At 41.4% G+C, this 18213-nt stretch overlaps 1 protein-coding gene and 1 pseudogene across 7 annotated transcripts in view; one reads left to right on the top strand and one right to left on the bottom strand.

Annotated features, from left to right (window-relative positions):
* LOC308565459 (RNA-binding protein 14) overlaps positions 1-18213 on the bottom strand; it is a 41722-nt gene that overhangs the window by 1135 nt on the left and 22374 nt on the right. For 5 of the 6 annotated variants that reach the window (XM_081154657.1, XM_081154658.1, XM_081154662.1 and 2 more), the window contains one exon: positions 16475-16914. Coding sequence is in view for 3 of the 6 variants with exons in the window: in XM_081154662.1 (XP_081010788.1) it covers positions 16895-16914 (20 nt within the window). In the remaining 3 variants the exon portion in view is untranslated. Of the gene's footprint in view, positions 1-3; positions 67-16474; positions 16915-18213 lie in introns of those variants that run through there. The other variant, XM_081154660.1, reaches the window with a different exon arrangement.
* On the top strand, positions 6712-9348 carry LOC308565458 (staphylococcal nuclease domain-containing protein 1 pseudogene; annotated as a pseudogene). The gene has a single exon. The product of its transcript is annotated as a staphylococcal nuclease domain-containing protein 1 pseudogene (transcript).

The raw sequence follows: 18213 nt of genomic DNA, 5'->3' as shown, positions 1-18213 counted from the left end.
TACAACCATTATCTTCTGGTTCTTGCTCAGTTGTGCTCAAACTACAAAATTCAGATGAATCGATGTCTGAAATTTAGATTGTAGAAAGGATTTAGTGAAGTAATGTATCCTCAGCAAAATGTAGAGAGAAGTTAGCTAGCATCTTGAGACACTGATAAATATGCTTCTCCTTTCTAAATAACCAGAGCTGCGCTTCCCAGTTTAAAGGCTAGCAAACCCAGGTTAGTAGAGATAGAAGCAAGCTGCACAGGGATAACCCTGCCTGCATCAGGAGAAGGTTGAGACAGAGTATCACCAAGGACCTATTAGGTTGACTCCATTTGACTTCATAGTGTGTTTAAATTCACATGAACTATTTTAAGAGTTCTCTTCCCATGGTGTTAATATTCTGCTAGGATGATTAGACTTTGGCTAAAATGAGTAAGAGAATTATGACAGATCAAAAGAAATGTCATAATATTTTGAACAGAAAAGTGAGGGTATTAATGATTCTCAGTGACAACATTCTGCAATGAAATGTGTCCTCTAATTTTTAAGAAAAGACTTACAGACATTTTATCTTATTACCATTATTTAGATCCCCAGGTTTAAACTTTATTGTATCCTATATGAAAATGTTGACATGTAAATTCTGACTACCTGCACTGGCCTGTGTGGCTCGTTTGGGCGCCATCCCATGCACCAAAAGGTTGCTGGTTTGATTCCCGGTCTGGGCACATGCCCAGGTGTGCAGGAGGCAGCCAATCAATGTTCCGCTCTCACATCAACAATGTTTTTCTCCCTCTCCCTTCTCTCTTTAAACATCAATAAAAAAATTTTTTTAATTATGACTACCTGTGAATACAATTATATAGCATTTTCCCCACATATACTTAAAATAATACTGACATAAGGAAGCAAAAATTTCCCCTGCTTTTTGGGGAGGCAGAATGCAATAATCTAGAGGTTAACCTGTCAGTGCATACACTCCCAACTAGTGGTGAAGTACACAAGGCCCATTTTAGCTTCAACATTCCCGCAGGAGACAGGACTGTCCCTGTTTTACAAAAAGGGAGAATGAAGTAAAGATACTGGGATTTCCTTGTGATTAATCTGCGACAGAGCAAATAAATATATATAGGTTTGCTGGCCTCACCAAAGTCTCTGATCCTCCACCGTGCTAACTTAACATAGCACATCTTGATTTCTAACGAGAAAAAAAAATTTGGATTCTGCAAAACAGTTCTACATCAACACTGTCCAATAAAACTTTGGGTAATGTTGGAAATGTTCTATATCTGTGCTGTCCAATTTGTAGCTATTAAGTATTTAAATTGTGGCTTGAGAAACTGAGTTTTTTTAAGTTTTATAATTAGCCACATGTGGCTGCTGAGGACTTGAAATGTGGCTAATGAAGCTGAGAAGCTGGTTTTTTAAATCTTAACCACGTGTGGCTAGTGGCTACTGTATTGGACAGTACCGTTTAGATGGTAGAATAAGTTTCTTATACGAGGAGCAAAATAGCCTTGCAGAATCATAAATTGTTTTTCCCTTAGAAAATCCTTTCATTCCCTTAAAATAACACTGGGAAAGGAGTTTTCATGCAATGTAAGAAGACTGCTGAGTAGGAACAAGCGTATTTCTAAACCTCAGCTCTTACATGAGAAATCGCATGTTGTGGGTACAAAATCCCTTTTATTTACCAAGATCAAATTTCTCACAGACCATTTCAGAGTCCAGTGAGGCCTCTCCCACTAAAAGCTCAATTCATTTGAATTCCTACTATGAGCCAGGATTTGGATGGTGAATGAGACATGTGTGGTTCTAGTAGAGAAGCAAACCTTAATTACATCTGTGATAAATGCTACGGAGGGACAAGAACGGTGCGTGAAAACGACTACCTCTGCAAGGAGATCGAGGGAGGAGAGCTGTCATCACTCTTCAGTCCTTCAGAGATTCCAGCTCCCCCTCCTTCCGTTTCTTGCCCAGCTGTGGGACCTTGAGACAAACCTGCTCAAGCTCTGCATTTAGGATCACCAAATCTCAAAGCTAAAGGGCCCTCCTAGGCTATCAAACAGTTCCACCAGCTTTGCCTTTCTTGACTGCTGAAGACTACGGGATGGGGCAAGACTCCAGCCCTAATAGCGGCCACCCACGAATCCTACCCCACGGCTTAGTTCTGACCTGGCGCTCAGTTTCTAGAATGACTGGTGACTACTAAGGCAATGAATGGATGGGGCAAGGGCAGAGGGTAGTATATTCCCAATAGGAGCACATCATTCAATGGTGGCTTCCATATATAATTTTTTATCAAATGCCTGTTTTGTGTCAGGCACTGGGGCAATTTCCTGACCCCTAGCTTAACATTTTGTAAGGAAAAGACTAGTCAATAAAAGAGTAAGCGAAAAGAAAATTGGGGAAAATTACCACAAAATACACAAACTGGTGGGGAAAATGGGAAGGAGCATTTACTTAAGAGATTATCAGAGCCCGGCCGGGTGTGGCTCAGCGGTTGAGCATCAACTTAGGACCCAGGTGATCGGGGTTCAATTCCCGGGTCAGGGCACATGCCCGGGTTGCAGGCTCGATCCCCAGTAGGGGGCATGCAGGAGGCAGCCGATCAATGACTCTTATCATTGATGTTTCTATCTATCTATCCTTCTCCTTTCCTCTCTATGAAATCAATAAAGATATATTTAAAAAAAAAAAAAAGATAATCAGAAAGGGCACTCTGATGCTTGATCCTGAAGCTAAGAACTGAAGGATAAGAAATTAGCCCTAATGTGGTCTAGGGGAAGGTTCTTCCAGTTAGGCCTTGAAGCAGGACACTACTTGGGGTATAAGGATCTGGAAGGAGGGCCAGTGTGGTTAGAAAGAGATGGATGAGGAAGGCCTGAATGTGGGTAGAGGCCAGATTATTTCAAAATACTAAAGGCCAAGGTAGGGGATTGGCTTTTTATTTTAAATATGATGGGACATGGCTGAAAGGTTCTAAGTTATGGAGTGACCATATGATTTATAGTTAACAATCACCTCAGCTACTGGAGATTTAATTGAACGCGGGGGGGGGGGGGGGGAGGGAGGGGGGAAGGAAGAAGGAAATGAGATGACAGGAGGCAGCCACTGTAGTAGTCCTGTGTGACGATTGTATCGTCTTGACTATGGTTGTGGCAAGGCACAGAAGTGGCACCGTTTGAAGTAACATATGCTAAAGAATGGATGGGGGAAGGAGAAACAGAATCAAAAACGACTGCTCAGAGTATGGCTGGCGCACCTACATCGATGGCGACACCACCTAAAGGATGGGATAACTGGAGGGTAGACACATAACAGGCTTGAGATGTATTGAGACAACCCAGGAGAACTCTCAAGGATAGCAGATCGTCATTCACGGTCACTCTGTTGTAACACTGAAGAGAATGCCATAAGAACTTAACTCTTATTTGGTATCAAATAGCCTATGGTAAAACTGGTTTCATTATACTGTAGGTCTTTGGATCCGTGAACTTTGAGCAGAGAGATTTGGAACAAGAGATGTAAATTTGAGCCTTCGGCATCTAGATCAGCATTCTCCAACAAAAATATACTGTGAGCCTCAAATGCAAAGCCACATGTGATTTGAAAACTTCTAATAGTCAATTTAGCAAAGTAAAAAGAGGTAAAATTAACTTATTTTTAATAATGTATTAATTCAATACATCCAAAACATCATTTCAACATATAATAATCATTTAAAAATGAGTATTTTACATTCTTTTTCATACTATGTTTTTGAAATCCCATGGGTATTTTACACTCAGAACCGTATGTGGCTATGACTTTCGTGTTGGTCAGCACTACTTCAAATGGTATACAAAGCCAAAGGAACTGATAAAATCACCTAGAACAAAGTTTCAGCCTTGACACTACTGGTATGTGGGACTGGATAATTCTTTGTGTGGGCAGGGGGGCTTATCTTGCAAGATGTTCAGTATCACTGGCCTAGGGATTGTAGGTCTTAGGGAAATTAAAGGAAAGGGTGGGGTGATTTCATATAAAAACTGCAGCAGTCCAGTTTCTAGCACATGAAAAAACCCAACCAATGTTTGTAAGAGCAACATCAAGAGGTCTTCCCTGTCACTTCTTATATAATCAAGTTTTTTTCTTCTCACCCCTTTCTCTTGACAACCAGGAGCAGTTACTGATGACTACTGTCCTCAAAGAGAAACTATATACACCTGTTTGGAGAGACTGGAGGCTATCCAAATTAGAAGGAACCATGGGTGCATATTCAAGTATCAAGCTTTCATGGCCTCCTGACCAGACACAGCTTGTTTAAACATAGAGGAGAAAGTCAGGGGCTGGAGATACACATTTGGAAATCTTCATCTCTAGACAGTAGTTAAAGCTCAAAGAATTGGTGATAGTACCTAAAGAGGAGCATAGAGAAGAGAGGATAGAGCCATAGCCTCATTTTTATTGCCCCAAAAACTTGTCAGATTTTTTTTCACCTTGAAAACCCAAATCTGCTGTTGGACTATTTAAAGGAATAGCTGGTGCAAATTCTAAGGGAGGAGGGGCCTGGCGTGTCTTCAATAGATCTACAAAAAATCTATCCAGTATAGTGTGGCTGAAGCTGAGTGAGCAAAAGAGAGTAGGATAAAATCATAGAGCTAAGAGGAGGGGTGATTACAAAGGGCTTTACAAGTTTGTCCATGGACTCTTTTAGTCTGAATGAAAAGCCCAGGGGTAAGCGGGTGGAAGGAGATAGGAGAGGGTAAAGAAGGGATAAATGGTGATGGAAGAAGACCTGACTTGTGGTGGTGAACACAGTACAATATATATATAATACATTATAGAATTGATTGTACCCCTGAAACCTATGTAATTTTAACCAATGTCACCCCAATAAATTCAATTAAAAAAGAAAAGCCTGGGGGTGGGAGGTAGCTGTGACATTATCTGATTTCTGTTTTTAAGGATCACTCTGTCTGCTATATAGTGAATAGATGGTAGACAATGTAGAAGCAGGGAGATCAATTAGGAAAGAACTTAGGAAAGCCAGGTGAGAGATGATGGTGGCTCTTACTAGGGTGCTGACAGTCAGGGAGATTGTGAGAAACCAACAAGATTTCCTAATGGACTGAATGTGGGTATAGCCCCCAAGATTTTTGGCCAGAGTGACTGAAGATGGAGTTGCCATCACCTTAGATGGGGGAAGGGTACCGGTGATGGGGGGACCAGAAGTTCAGTTTTATACAAGTTGTGCTTGAAATATCAGACATCCAAGCAAAAGTGTCAAATGGGAAGTAGGATATGAATCTGGAGTTTGGGGAAAGATCTGAACTGGTGATGTAAATTGGGAATTTTTTTATACAGAATGGCATTTGAATCCACAGGATCACCAAAGACCAAGATCTGAACTACAGAACCTCCAAAATCAAGAGGTCAGAGAGAGAGAGGAATCAGCAGAGGAAATTGAGAAGGTAGGAAAACCAAGAGTGCTGTGTCCTGGAAGTCAAATGAGTTAAGAGTTAAGGAGCATAGTCGTCACCTGTGTCAAAATACTAATACCAAAGATATAGATAGGTAGATGAAGACTAAGAATTAACCAGGGACTGGAGGGGTTAACTGCAAAGCAGCACAGGGCTTTTTGGGGTGATAAAAATGTTCTATATCCTGATTGTGGTGATGTTACACAATCAAAATGTCAAATTGTACTCTTAAAAATGGTGTAACTTATTGTATGAAAATACCCAATCAAGCCATTTTTTAAAAAGTGTTATCACATAATAACACTCCTCTGCTTAAAAACAAGACTATTTCAGAATAAAAGGCCAAAAAGGCCTTAGATGATTATCATTTAATTATCTGACCTCCTCTCCTACTACTCTCTCCCCATCACTCCACTCTTGCCCCTGGTCTCCTATTAGAATAGGTGTGCTACAACCCAGAACCTTGGGGCCCTGCTGAAACTGTTCTACTTGGAATTCTAGAAGTCTATTTGGCTCTCATCTCATTCAAGTCTGCTCAACTCTCAACTTCTCAATGGGGCTGGTGACTCTATTATAGTAATCTGCATACATAAACATTGCTCTAGCTCTCCCAATCCTTACTCAGTTCTACCCATTTAATACAAAGTTCTTAACTCCTATCATACAATTTACTTATTTACTATGCTGTCTTGGGCTGTAGTGTGAGTTTCAGATAGTGACACATTAGTTTTGGGTCATGAGGATAACACAGAGGAGAAACCGCCCTGGCCGGGTAGCTCAGATGGTTAGAGTGTTGTCCCAATAATGCCAACGTTGTGGGTTCTATCTCCAGTCAAGGCACATAAGAGAGAGCAACCAATGAATGCATAAATAAGTGAACAAGTTGATGTTTCTCTCTCTCCCTTCCTCTCTAAAATCAATCAATAAAAAATAACTTAAAAAAAACACACCAAAAAACCATGGAGGAGAAATCACCACTATATAATGGACATGATCTTTTAAGTTTAAAAAAAAACAAAACCAAAAAAACCCAAAAAAAACAAAACCAAAAAAAAAAAATCTCACCATATCATTTAGCAACATGAGAAATCACTAGCAACGTTCCTATGGATCGGCAGGATTGTATAAGCCTGATTAAAGAGGGTTGAGTAGAAAATGGAAAGTGATAACTGAAGACAGAAACCATAGAAAAAGCTTTTGAGTTTTGCTACAAAAAGGAATAAAGAAATGAAGTGGCCCAGTCCCACTGCTGCTCCTGAGTGCCCAGCACGTCTGTCCTGTCCATTGTCCACAGCTCTTGGCCACAGTGGCCTTTCACCAACACTGACACCCACAATGACACCTCCAAGCTCTATTCATGGCCCTCTCCACACACAGCTGTGACTCCTCTGGGAAACCCACATTCCTCACTGTGCAGTGGGGCATTGTCAAAATGGTCCTGTCAGGGTGCGCTATCACCCAAGGGCAGCCTCGTGGTGGGCCTCCTCCTGAGGGACAGATCCACCTTAGCAACATTTGAGCTGGAAACCTTGCCAGCCAGCTGGCTGCAACACAACTGGATGGTAAAGATACGCCTGTTGAGCCCTGGGCATTTCCTGTTCTTTGGAAGAAGCTGATGGGGAAGGAAGTCTGTTTCACGATAAAAAACAAGACTCACCAGGGATGAAAGTATGGCATGATCTACCTTGGAAAGGATATTAACGGGGACAACACTGCAGTCTCTGGTTGCAGAGGGTTTGACCACCTGGAGAGAAGGCATGAGGGCTAATAATCCTGAGAACCAGCTTTCAGAGTGTGAGGGACAAGCAAAGGCAGCTGAGACGGGTGTGGAGTGAGGGAAATGATTCACATACCATCTGGGACCTCAAGTATACCATTGAGAACGTAGGCACTTTGTGAACTCACACCACCAGAAGCCTGTCAATGCTATCACTGAGCATGTGTGAGACACCATCATGGTAAGGGCCCTGCTCCCCCCAGATTACTATATGGTTACCATTATTCTGTCAGGGATCAAGTGCCCAGCTTTTCGATGGGAAGTAGATGGCACTGAACCACCAGGGTCTTTTGCTGCAGAAGCCAAGATTTTCACCAAGTCTCGACTGCTTCAGAAATGTTCAGATCATTCTGGAGAAATACCCTAACCAGAACATTCTGGATACCATCCTTTATCCAAATGCCAGCATCACAGAGCTCCTCCTGAGGGAAGGTTTTGCACGCTGTGTGGATTGGTTGATTGCAGTGCACACTTGGGGTGCAAAAAAGCTGAGGGCAGCTGAGAAGTTTGCCAGGAATGCAGGCTGAGAATATGGAGAGACTATGTGGCTTCCACTGCTAACTTGGACCAAAAGGACAAGCAATTTGTTGCCAAGGTGATGCAGGTGCTGAATGCTGATGCCATTGTGAAGCTGAACTCTGGCAACTACAAGATCATCCACCTGTCTAGCATCCGGCCACCAAGGATGGAGAGGGTGAACATACAAGAACAAGAAACTGCATCCCCTATGTGACATTCCCTGGAAAAAGTTCAATGTGACTGCAGGCTACATTAGACCATCCAGACCAGCCAGAGACTGTGCCTGCCCTTTCAGAGTGTACCTATGCCACTGTCACCATTGGAGGAATAGACATTCACTGCTGAGACCCCCATCAGCAAAGGTCTAGCCACAGTGATCAGATATGGGCAAAATGACTATTAGAGATCCTCTCACTATAATGAGCTGCTTGCTACAGAGGCCAGAACTATTAAGAATGGCAAAGGGCTGCATAGCAAGAAGTGCGTGCCTATCCTTTCTGTGTTGCAGATATCTGGGGATATCCAAAAGGCAAAGCAGTTCCTGCCGTTTCTCCAGCAGGCAGGTGGTTCTCGTCTCAAGCTCCATTTGCCAAAGGAAACTTACCACCTTCTTGCTCACAGGCACTGAATGGCCCAGAGGAGCCCGAAACCTTCCAGGCTTGGTGCAGAAGTCCTTCAGTGAGGAAGCAGTGCTTTTCACGAAGAAACTGGCGCTGGTGGAGAGCATGGACAAGGCTGGCAATCTCACAGGCTGGCTGCATAGTGATGGCACCACCTCTCCAAGGTCTACCTCACTGTGGAGTGGAGCTGTCTGCCAAGAAGTCTGCCAAGTAGGAGGAGGAGGTGTGGGCCCACTATAAGGAGCAGCCCATGGAGGAAGTGACACCCATGCTAGAGGAGGAGGAGTGCTGGGCCACCTATAAGCCAGTGTTTGTGGCCACAATCACTGATGACCTGCACTTCTGTGTTGGATGCAGACAGGCACCCAGCTGGAGAAGCTGAAGGAGAACATGCTAAATGACATTGCCAACCACCCCCGTCAAGGGCTCCACCACCCCACCGCTGGGAATTCTGCATTGCCAAGTCTGTAGATGGAGAATGAATGGTACCGGTCTAAGTAGAGAAAATGGAGTCTCCTACCAAAGTATCCATCTTCTACACTGACTATGACAACAGACATTGCCATCCACCTGCCTGGGTACCCTGCCACCTGCCTTCAGCATTCGTGTGCTGCCAGCTCAAGCCAGAGTATATCTTCACCCAGGTGCCCAAAGATGAGGATGCTTGGACGCTGTGAACAGAGTGGTGCAGAATATCTAGAACACCCAGTACCTGCTCAATGTGGCACATCTGAGCACCAGCTGCCCCTACGTACCCTGCAGTTTGCACATTCCAAGGGGGACATGGGACTGGGCTTGGTGAAAGGAACTGGTCATGGTGGAGGTGCACAAGCAGCAGTTCCAAGAAGTGATCACAGAATACCTGAATGCCCAGTAATCAGTCAAGAGGGCCAGGTGGAACCTGTGTTGTTAGACACTTCTGACTTGACGATGCAGATGAGTTTGGCTACAGCTGCTGAGGGAATCAGATCCAACCCCCACTCACGCCAGTACCTCTTCCCCTGCCGGGTGTTTCAGCTCCAGACCCCAGACAGGGACATAGATGAGTCCAGCTTTGCTTCAGTGTATGGAAATAACATGAGAAGGAAAGAACTACAGGAACAAGATGATGGGCCATAATGTTTAAAGTAGAGCAAACTAGCCTTAAATAAAAGCAGTTATCAAAAGAGAATGTGATATGGGAGCAGATGCTGGAAGGTGAGTTGAGGTGATGAGAGTGTTTTTTTGTTTGTTTTTTTTAACCCTTACCAGAGAACATTTTTTCCATTTTTTTTCAGAGAGAGTAGAAAAAGGGAGACAAAGAAACATCAATGTGAGAGAGACACATCAATTGGTTGCCTCCCACACATGACCCAGGGGCTGGGGATCAAGCCTGCAACCGAGGTATGTGCCCTTAACCGGAATCGAACCCAGGACCCTTCAGTCCTCAGGCCATGGCTCTATCCACTGAACCAAACCAGCTAAGGCTTAATTTCTCTTCTTATAGCTTCCGTTTTCTCAGTGAAGTATAAAGGTCATTAGTTGAGTAAACATAAGGGAAGAGGAATAGGCCAGGGATCTGATCTATTTGGTAGAATTATGGGTCTACACAAAGTTTGTGATCATTTATTTAAAGTGAGACTAAGGTCACTGTTTATTTTGGTAAAGCAAATCAGTATGTTCCTGATATGACTCTTTCTATATGAACTACGTAAGAAATTAACCTCTGATGAACTGGCCCTACCAACAGGAATGTTGGTACACACCAAGTCATGTAAAGTCGGTCAAACAGTTTAATGAAATTGGGGTGGGGGAGAGACTGGCTATTCTTGTTTGCAACAAAAGAATGTACCAGAATTGGATACCAAGAAGGGGGTAGAACATGGCTTTGGACACCAAGAAATTAAGACATCTGCTAATATATAACCTGTACCTTGTCCTTACAAGCATTATGGAAAGCCAGTTGGATAAAGGTCAGCAAGTCTCCCATCTAGTAGGAAACCTGGGGGACAAGATATCCACCCAGGCCAGCATAATGGCCCATAACTTGGTCCAAGTCTAAAGGTCTATCTTGCAACCAGATAACTTACATATTTTAAGAAGCTACCAATGGTCTTGAAGCCTAATTCAAGAAAAAGGCCATGGGATCGGAGTGAAGAACTCCTCCTAATAGAATGAACATAAGAACAGGCCAACATTGCAATGCACACAGGTAGAACTGGAGATTTATTGCAAATCAAGTAAAATGAGCTTTCACCAAAATGAGGTGGTTCTAAAAATTGCATATAAGCTTTGCCTTAAGATTGCCAATGAAGATAATTTACAAAATAAAATTTTTTTCTAAAGGAGTTAAAACTTATGTATCTGCCCCCAAATTGGTCTGTATGCTGTCCACCAGAGATGGAAAGTGTTACCAGACAGAGGAGATAAGTGAGGAGAGAAATGTCATTTTTGTCCATCTTGACTAATAGAGGCAGGGTCCCTGTAGGTTCAACCCTGATAGAGAAGTCCTGCACATTGTCACAACTGGATTAGTGAGAACTACTCACTGGTTCTTCAGCAGGTTGTGTAGGTTGAATCCTACAGACTGGAGGACAGGAATGCCAAATCATAACAAAGCTGATTAATACTCCATAAAGCAAAGCACATGCACATTATTCAAACCACTCTAGGCATAGATTTATAACAAGGGTTGATTTTGCCCCCAGGCCAACCCCTAGAGACTGATTTGATTGGCCTAAAACAATGGTTTCACCTGGACAAGCAGTTTGTTAGAGTAGGTATAGAAGCTATCTAAATCCTGCTCATTCCAGTCTTTCATCAAAAAAGGTGTGCTAAAATTTCTTAAAAGGAGATATGATGCTCTAATAACACTATTTTCATCCCTTTAGTTCTACTGCAATTTGCTTCAATTTGGTCTCCAGCTGAGTGACCATTTAGAACAAAAGCTAGATATCTACCTCAAATTTTATATCAAACAATTTTCAAATTATTAAAGTTTTAAACTTAAAAAATGAAACCATAAAAGTACCAGAAAAAAATAATTTCCTTATGTTTTGCAAGTGCAGAAGTTCCAAGTATGATGCAAAATCCTGAAGTCCTAAGACAAAAAGACTAGAAATTCAACTACCATACATTTAATTTTCCTGCAGGGAAAAAACATCATGAAATAAAAATGAAAAACTGGAAAAAAACATTAGCAACTCTTATCACAAAGAGCTAGTTTCCTTAATCTATACACTGCTTCCACAAATTAATAAGATGAACATCCAATTTTTTAAAAAGGACTAAGGATATGAAAAGACAAAAAGGAAATACTAATGGATCTTTACAATATAAAGATGATCAACCTCACTCATAAAAATAGATGCTAAGCATAACTACAAGGTACCATTTTAACTCATCAGGTTAGAAAATATCAACAGATGTATTGATGAGGGTTTAAGGAAACACTTTTATACCTTGCTGGTGGGACTACAAAGTGGAATAAACTTTTAGAACAATTTGACATGTAGCAAAATGTAAAATACTATTCCATCTCTAGGAATTTAGCTTACACATATACTTGTACTCATGCAAAATAACCATATTTCATCTAATCCAAAATGCCACTGATTTTAAGGTACATCCTTGATTTTAAGATGCATGATTATTTTATGTACCACTAACACCAAAACACTGTCAAATTTCTGATATTAAAAAAATGTGGGCAAACTGTAAGAATTGATTAAATATATACCCCATAACCTATTAATTTCATCCCATAAATCTTTTTTTCTTAATTGAGTTGTACATTACAAACCTGGTTGCTGGACATTCTTCATGTCATAGCTGTGCCATGCTAAATTCTCTAGGAAATGGAGGCTTTCTAGATGCCAGGCTGCTTCCCTGGCTTTACAGGAAAAAACTTTTATTGTTCACTACTGGTCCGCTCTTCAAATCATTTCGAGTCTACAAACAGATCACAAGGTCCTAGTCCAGCTCAAGCTAGGGGGTAAGAAGTATCTTCCCTCCCCTTACACTAGCCTGGATGAAATAGATCAGACTGGAAGTTCTACACTAAATAAGCTCCAAACTCTCAAATCTGGTTTCAGTAAAATTGAGAGGGCCCACCTTGTAGCATAACTGAGTACAAATTCAGCATGTTGGATATAGGTACTAAAGCTAACCAGCAGGCTCAGCCCTTAAAGAACCACCCCTACTGGACAAAGGGCACTGTTTCCCTCCATTGGCCTTTACAAGTCAGACAAAGCAGCAGTAACAAAACAATTCAGCTTAAAAGGTTTAGGTATCACTAACTGAGCACTTCCTCTAGTTTCTTACCTCATTGACAAAAGCTAGCACCATCCCTGCCTTACATGTCAAAGGTGCTATTTATCTGCCAAGGAAATAATACAGAAGTACCTAGTCTTGGGAAAAGATTTGCATTTGGTGAGAAGTTGGAAAGTTCACTGAAGTTAAGCCATAATCTAAAGCTTAAAACAGAAAAAAGAACTGTTGGCATGACAAAATTTATTTTTATCAAAATAATCCATGAACATGGTTTAACAAAGCAAACAGTACAAGACTTCCAAGTCTCTTTTCTCTCAAGTCTCTTGCCCCATCCACCCCAGAAGCAATGAATTTCGGGTCTTCTTAACCAGTCCTTACCTATGTCTGAATAACATGCTCAGAATTCTCATTTACCACTTTTTAAAAAATTCTCTATTGACGTCTATTATGGAATTTGAATTTTGCTCCTCAACATACCTCATTACTCACCCATCCACACTTCCCCACTCTCCAAATTTAGTTAGATGACAATTATTTCATTAAATACAGTGCAGTCATGATTATAACATTGAGCCCTATAATTATACAAGTTTTTGTTTACTCTTGAGTTTTACCCTTTTTCATTTGTTTCCTATGTACTTATCAGTAATTCGGCTCTGAACTCAAGTGAACCAAAATTTCCACAAACTATTCATATACAGGAGTATCTTGTGTCTTGGAGATATCCCCTTCTGGAACTCTTTCTCCTGCTTCAACCTATACTGTTCTCCAAGCCCTCATCATAAAAGAAGTCCTGGAACTTCCCATTGCCATCATTCTGGGAATTCCATTTGCCTCTGCATGAGACCATGTGGAGAATTCCACTACTGAGCAAACTTTACTCAAGTAGTCTGCAAAAGAACTTAGTACCACAAATACAAAGAGTATACCTCACTACTTTATTCCTGTAGAGTCTTCAACACTGTATCAGCCTGGTTTAATTTAGCATTCACCCAAGTCAACCCCAATTTTGAGGATGCCTAAAAGACTTTTAAATTAACATTAAGAGGTTTAACACAAAGTCAAATCCCAAAATCATCCTGAAAACTACCCTCCTAAGACCATTTACCCATCCAGAACCAGGCTGGGCCAGATGCCATCACTATGGAAGTGTGACCATCCCCATCCCCACTTGACTTCATTATACACCCATGCTTTGCATACTCAAGGCCTAAACAGAAAGCTGTTGTGGAGGCAAGGAAAGGACAGGCACCATGCCACATTCATCTTTGCATTCTCTACATGGTACTTACACATAGTAGGCAGCCACTGAGTAGTATTTCATTAAGTGCAAAGCCAGCTCTAAGGTGAATGTGAATCACATTGAACTCAAAAAAATGAACAGTGGAAGGCTACAGAAAATCAGTGTATTAAAATAAAGCATTACTGCCCGGCCGGGCGTGGCTCAGCGGTTGAGCATCGACTTAGGATCCAGGAGATCTCGGTTCAACTCCCGGTCAGGGCGCATGCCCAGGTTGCAGGCTCGATCCCCAGCAGGGGGTGTGCAGGAGGCAGCCAATCAATGATTCTCTCATCATTGATATTTCTATCCCTCTCTCTCCCTTTCCCTTCCTTTGAAATCAATAAAATATATTTTAAAAAATAAAGCATTACTCTTGAAAAATTGTTAACTTGAGTTGAGCTAAGTAATGGCAGTATAACTCAGTTATACAGAGTAGACTAGGTGGCCTCAACTCAGAGATACATTTGATTGGAAGCCTAAAAACAATTTCAAAAAACTTAATGTGAAATATCAGCAAGTTGAATTGTTTTGGATCAAGTTTCAGAATTCACTATTTTTCCATTTTTCTTAATAATGTTTTCCCCTTTAACAAGCAGTTTTGTAAATGGCTTAGTGGAAATGTAGCATTAAACCAGCCCAGATTCTGGCAGTCATGAAAAACTGCTTAGGCCCAGCAGGTGTGGCTCAGTGGTCAAGCCTCAAACATGAACCAGGAGGTCACGGTTCAGTTTCCAGTCAGGGCACATGACTGGGCTTCAGGCTCAATCCCCAGTAGGGGGCATGCAGGAGGCAGCCGATTAATGACTCTCATCATTGATGTTTGCACCTCTCTTCCTCTCTGAAATCTATAAAAACATATTTTTTAAAAAAACACCAAGAAACCCCTGCTCTTACGCTATTACAAGACCATGCTCTCAGAGCAGAAAGCAATGACTCCCTTTAAAGACAGAATGTTTCATAATGCAATTATATATTACTCCCATATTTAATCTACAATGACATGTCACCACCTCAGGAAAGCCTTCACTGACCATTCCCGTCTAAAAAATATTCCCTACTTTATATATTTTGTCTCCTCTCTTAAGAATATAAGCTACAGAACTGAAGGTACCCCAGCACCTAGAACACCTTAGAGTATTGCTCACAGTATTTGTTGAATGAACACTGTTAGTCTCCATCTTTTAAAACTTGCTAATTCCATGCATCAAACCAAGGAGTATATCAATAAAAGTTTAGATCTGTGATGGGTCTGTCTTTTAAGAGAAAAAGGGACCAAAGTAGACACAACCCTCCAACATGGTGGAAAACCAACCCAACCAGATAAGACAAAGACAAATGCAAGCAAAGTACCAAGCCTAGATGTTAGTCATAACCTTAGTCATTGACCACTTCCTACCCAGAGGAATAAGTATTCCCACCCCCAGTCCTCTTAACTCCAACAGTTTTCCTGGAATGTTGTCTTAATCATTTGACCTCTCACCAAAGACAGCTTCCATGTTCAGCAATTATGTGTATCTTGAGGGTAGAATAAAAGATTGTAATTAACCAAAAAATGCATTAAGTAACACATGAAACACCTATCACGAGGTTTCACATAGAGCAAATATTCAATAAATTATCAAGTCATATTGATACAGAGGTATTCCCATCTAGGCCATCTATTAACTAGAATCAGTCAAATAGAAACATTAAGTAAAAAAAACCCTGAGAAATCACCCAACTAAAGACCAGCTCCTTTTTCTTATCTCCCATCACCACAATCCACTTCTCCTAAAAGTATAATGCCTGGCATACAGTAGATGCTCAGTATTTGTTGAATGATTCTGGGAAATACCCTAGTTAGATACTGCCCTACTGTTATGTTAAAACTGGAGCAAAAAAGTACAGACCAAAAAAAATCTGAAAGACAGTCTGTTTACATAGAAGCACAGAGCTAAGAAGTGGCTCTTCCTGGCACTCACCAATCCATCTCACTGTTAAATAATCTAAAACTCAATGCTAGGCCCTTATCCTATGCCAATCATTCTAAAGGCTATAAGCACAAGCAACAAGATGCTAGTGAGATTCTTTGGATTTTGTCAAAGCTATACAAATAGATGGTGAAAGGCATTAAAAAGTGTTTCTTACTAGCCTAGAGTAGTAGAATGCTGTCAGAGCCACAATTTTTTCCCCATATGACATAAACCCATCCTTTTTTTAAGACCTCTTTCTTGGAAATAAGTCCAATTAGATGTAATGATTGGGAGGTTGGAATGGTAGTAGTAAGGGGTGGGTGATGACTTTCTCTAGCAGGAAAAGACCTACATCTCAAAACTAGTAGTAAGTAGTTTTATAACAAAGGTGGGCCAATGGGAGGAAGTCTTTACTGGAGGTAAGGCTGCCTGCCTGCATTCTTCTGTATAACCCCTCTTTTTCCTCTGGCACCTTTAAGTCTATCTACAATAAAGAAAATAAACACAGTGTTATCTACTGAGAGCTGAATGTTGAACTTTACATCCCCCGCCCTCTCTTCCAGGGACAAATAAAGAACCCAGACATAAGCCCGAGCAAAAACTTTCTCAAAGCACACATATCCTAAGTTGAAAAACCATTTATTTCACTGGAAAGAAAAAAAGTGATCCAACTGTGTGTGTGTCCACCTGCAACAAGCCTTTGGGCCAAAGACTCAGAAGCAGTGACACTCTCACCAGGGTCATTCCCAAATCCAACACCCACTGGAAGCAGGAGGTAGGGAGATGGCATAGTCCCCACCACAGTTTCTGCACACAATGAGGCCTGCTAGGAGAACAGAACACGAATGGGAAGCTATGGAGGTATCGAAGGACAGGAAGAACAGGAAACGGGCAGGAGAGGACAGGAAGAGGTGGTCTGAACTTAGCAAGGTAAATTAAGGTCCACGATTCCTGAGGGACTGAACGCACAGAGCCGAGAACTTCCCGGAGACGGGGTACCATGAAGGGTGTATTCTCATGCACAACCGCAGCTTGGAATTTCAGCCCACACACATCCCACCTGAAAGAGAGCACAATACAGGGGCTTTACAGCAAAGCTCAAAAGGGCTTTCCCAGTTAAAACTTCAAAGAACATCTCTACAAAGCCTGGTAACATGACTTCGTAAGTTTACTTGTATCCATCTACAATATCACAATCACCTCTAAAGGTGAAAAGAGCTTGAAGGCCAGAGAGTAACAGGGAAGGTCAAGCAATCCCAGACTGTGGCCTTTCTTTACATTAAATTGTAAATTTTCATGAGAGTAGGCAAAGACATTGCATTACCCTTGATGTTAACATTAGCATTCCTCAGAGAAGGTAACTCCACATCACAAACTGTGATGTAGAAGGCAGGAAAAAGGGAAAGGTTCCAATTAGCTCTCTGGGGTAAAAAGTAAAAAGTATGTTTGAATCTGGGAGTTACTACCAAGGTCCAAGTTAAAAACCATTAAAAAATCTAGGCAAAAAGCAGCATCAACTCAACAAGCTATAAGACCTGAGGGCATCCAACTCTGCCTAGTGAAGAAACTAAAAGAATGTCCTGGAGAGCAAATGTAAACTCCACATTAAGTTTCTTTTCCAGCCCTAATCTAATAACCCTAGGCAAGTTACATACATTCTGCCCTAATGGAAAAGATGACGGAGTATCACCCACCCTGTTACTACAGGATTTCAAATCAATGTCTGGGACACACTGGGGGATATTTAAAACAAAAGGGCATTAAGAATCACCCTTTAACACAACAGCAATCTCAAACACCTAGAGCCCAAAGCTGGCAAGCATCACAATATGCTCAAGTAGAGCCAAATGGATCATGAGGCTCAATATGTGCAATAGAGGAAAAAGCCAGAGGACTCAAGGTAGAGCTGATTGTTCAAGAGGATTAAATGCCCATAACTAGAGGGAAGATGAAGAGAGTGATCTGCTTAAGGCAGCGATTTTCAACCTTTTTCATCTCATGGCACACATAAAATAATTTACTAAAGTTCTGTGGCACACCAAAAAATGTTTGTCAAATTGACCAAAAAAAACAAACAAACAAAAAAAAAAGTTTAATTTTGATTCATTCACCCTGGACAGCTATGGTTATGTTGGCTGTTGTCATTTTTTTTAATTTGGCAATCTAAGGAAAAAGAGGTCAGTGCCCCTGATTAAATAGTCAGGTACTGCATGTTTTAAAAAGTCTTGAGGCTTTAAATCACTGGCTTGAAAATCACTGGCTTAAGGCAAAGTTCTCAGCCCTGGATTTCAACATTGCTAAACAGAGTACAATTAACAGGTGTGCACGCATATTATCTATCTTGAAGAGTGGAGAGAAT

The sequence above is a fragment of the Miniopterus schreibersii genome (genome assembly GCF_964146895.1).
Source record: "Miniopterus schreibersii genome assembly, chromosome: 12".
Classification (NCBI taxonomy): domain Eukaryota; kingdom Metazoa; phylum Chordata; class Mammalia; order Chiroptera; family Miniopteridae; genus Miniopterus; species Miniopterus schreibersii.
Note: the sequence above shows the minus strand (reverse complement) of the source record. Positions and strands in the feature narration are given on the sequence as shown.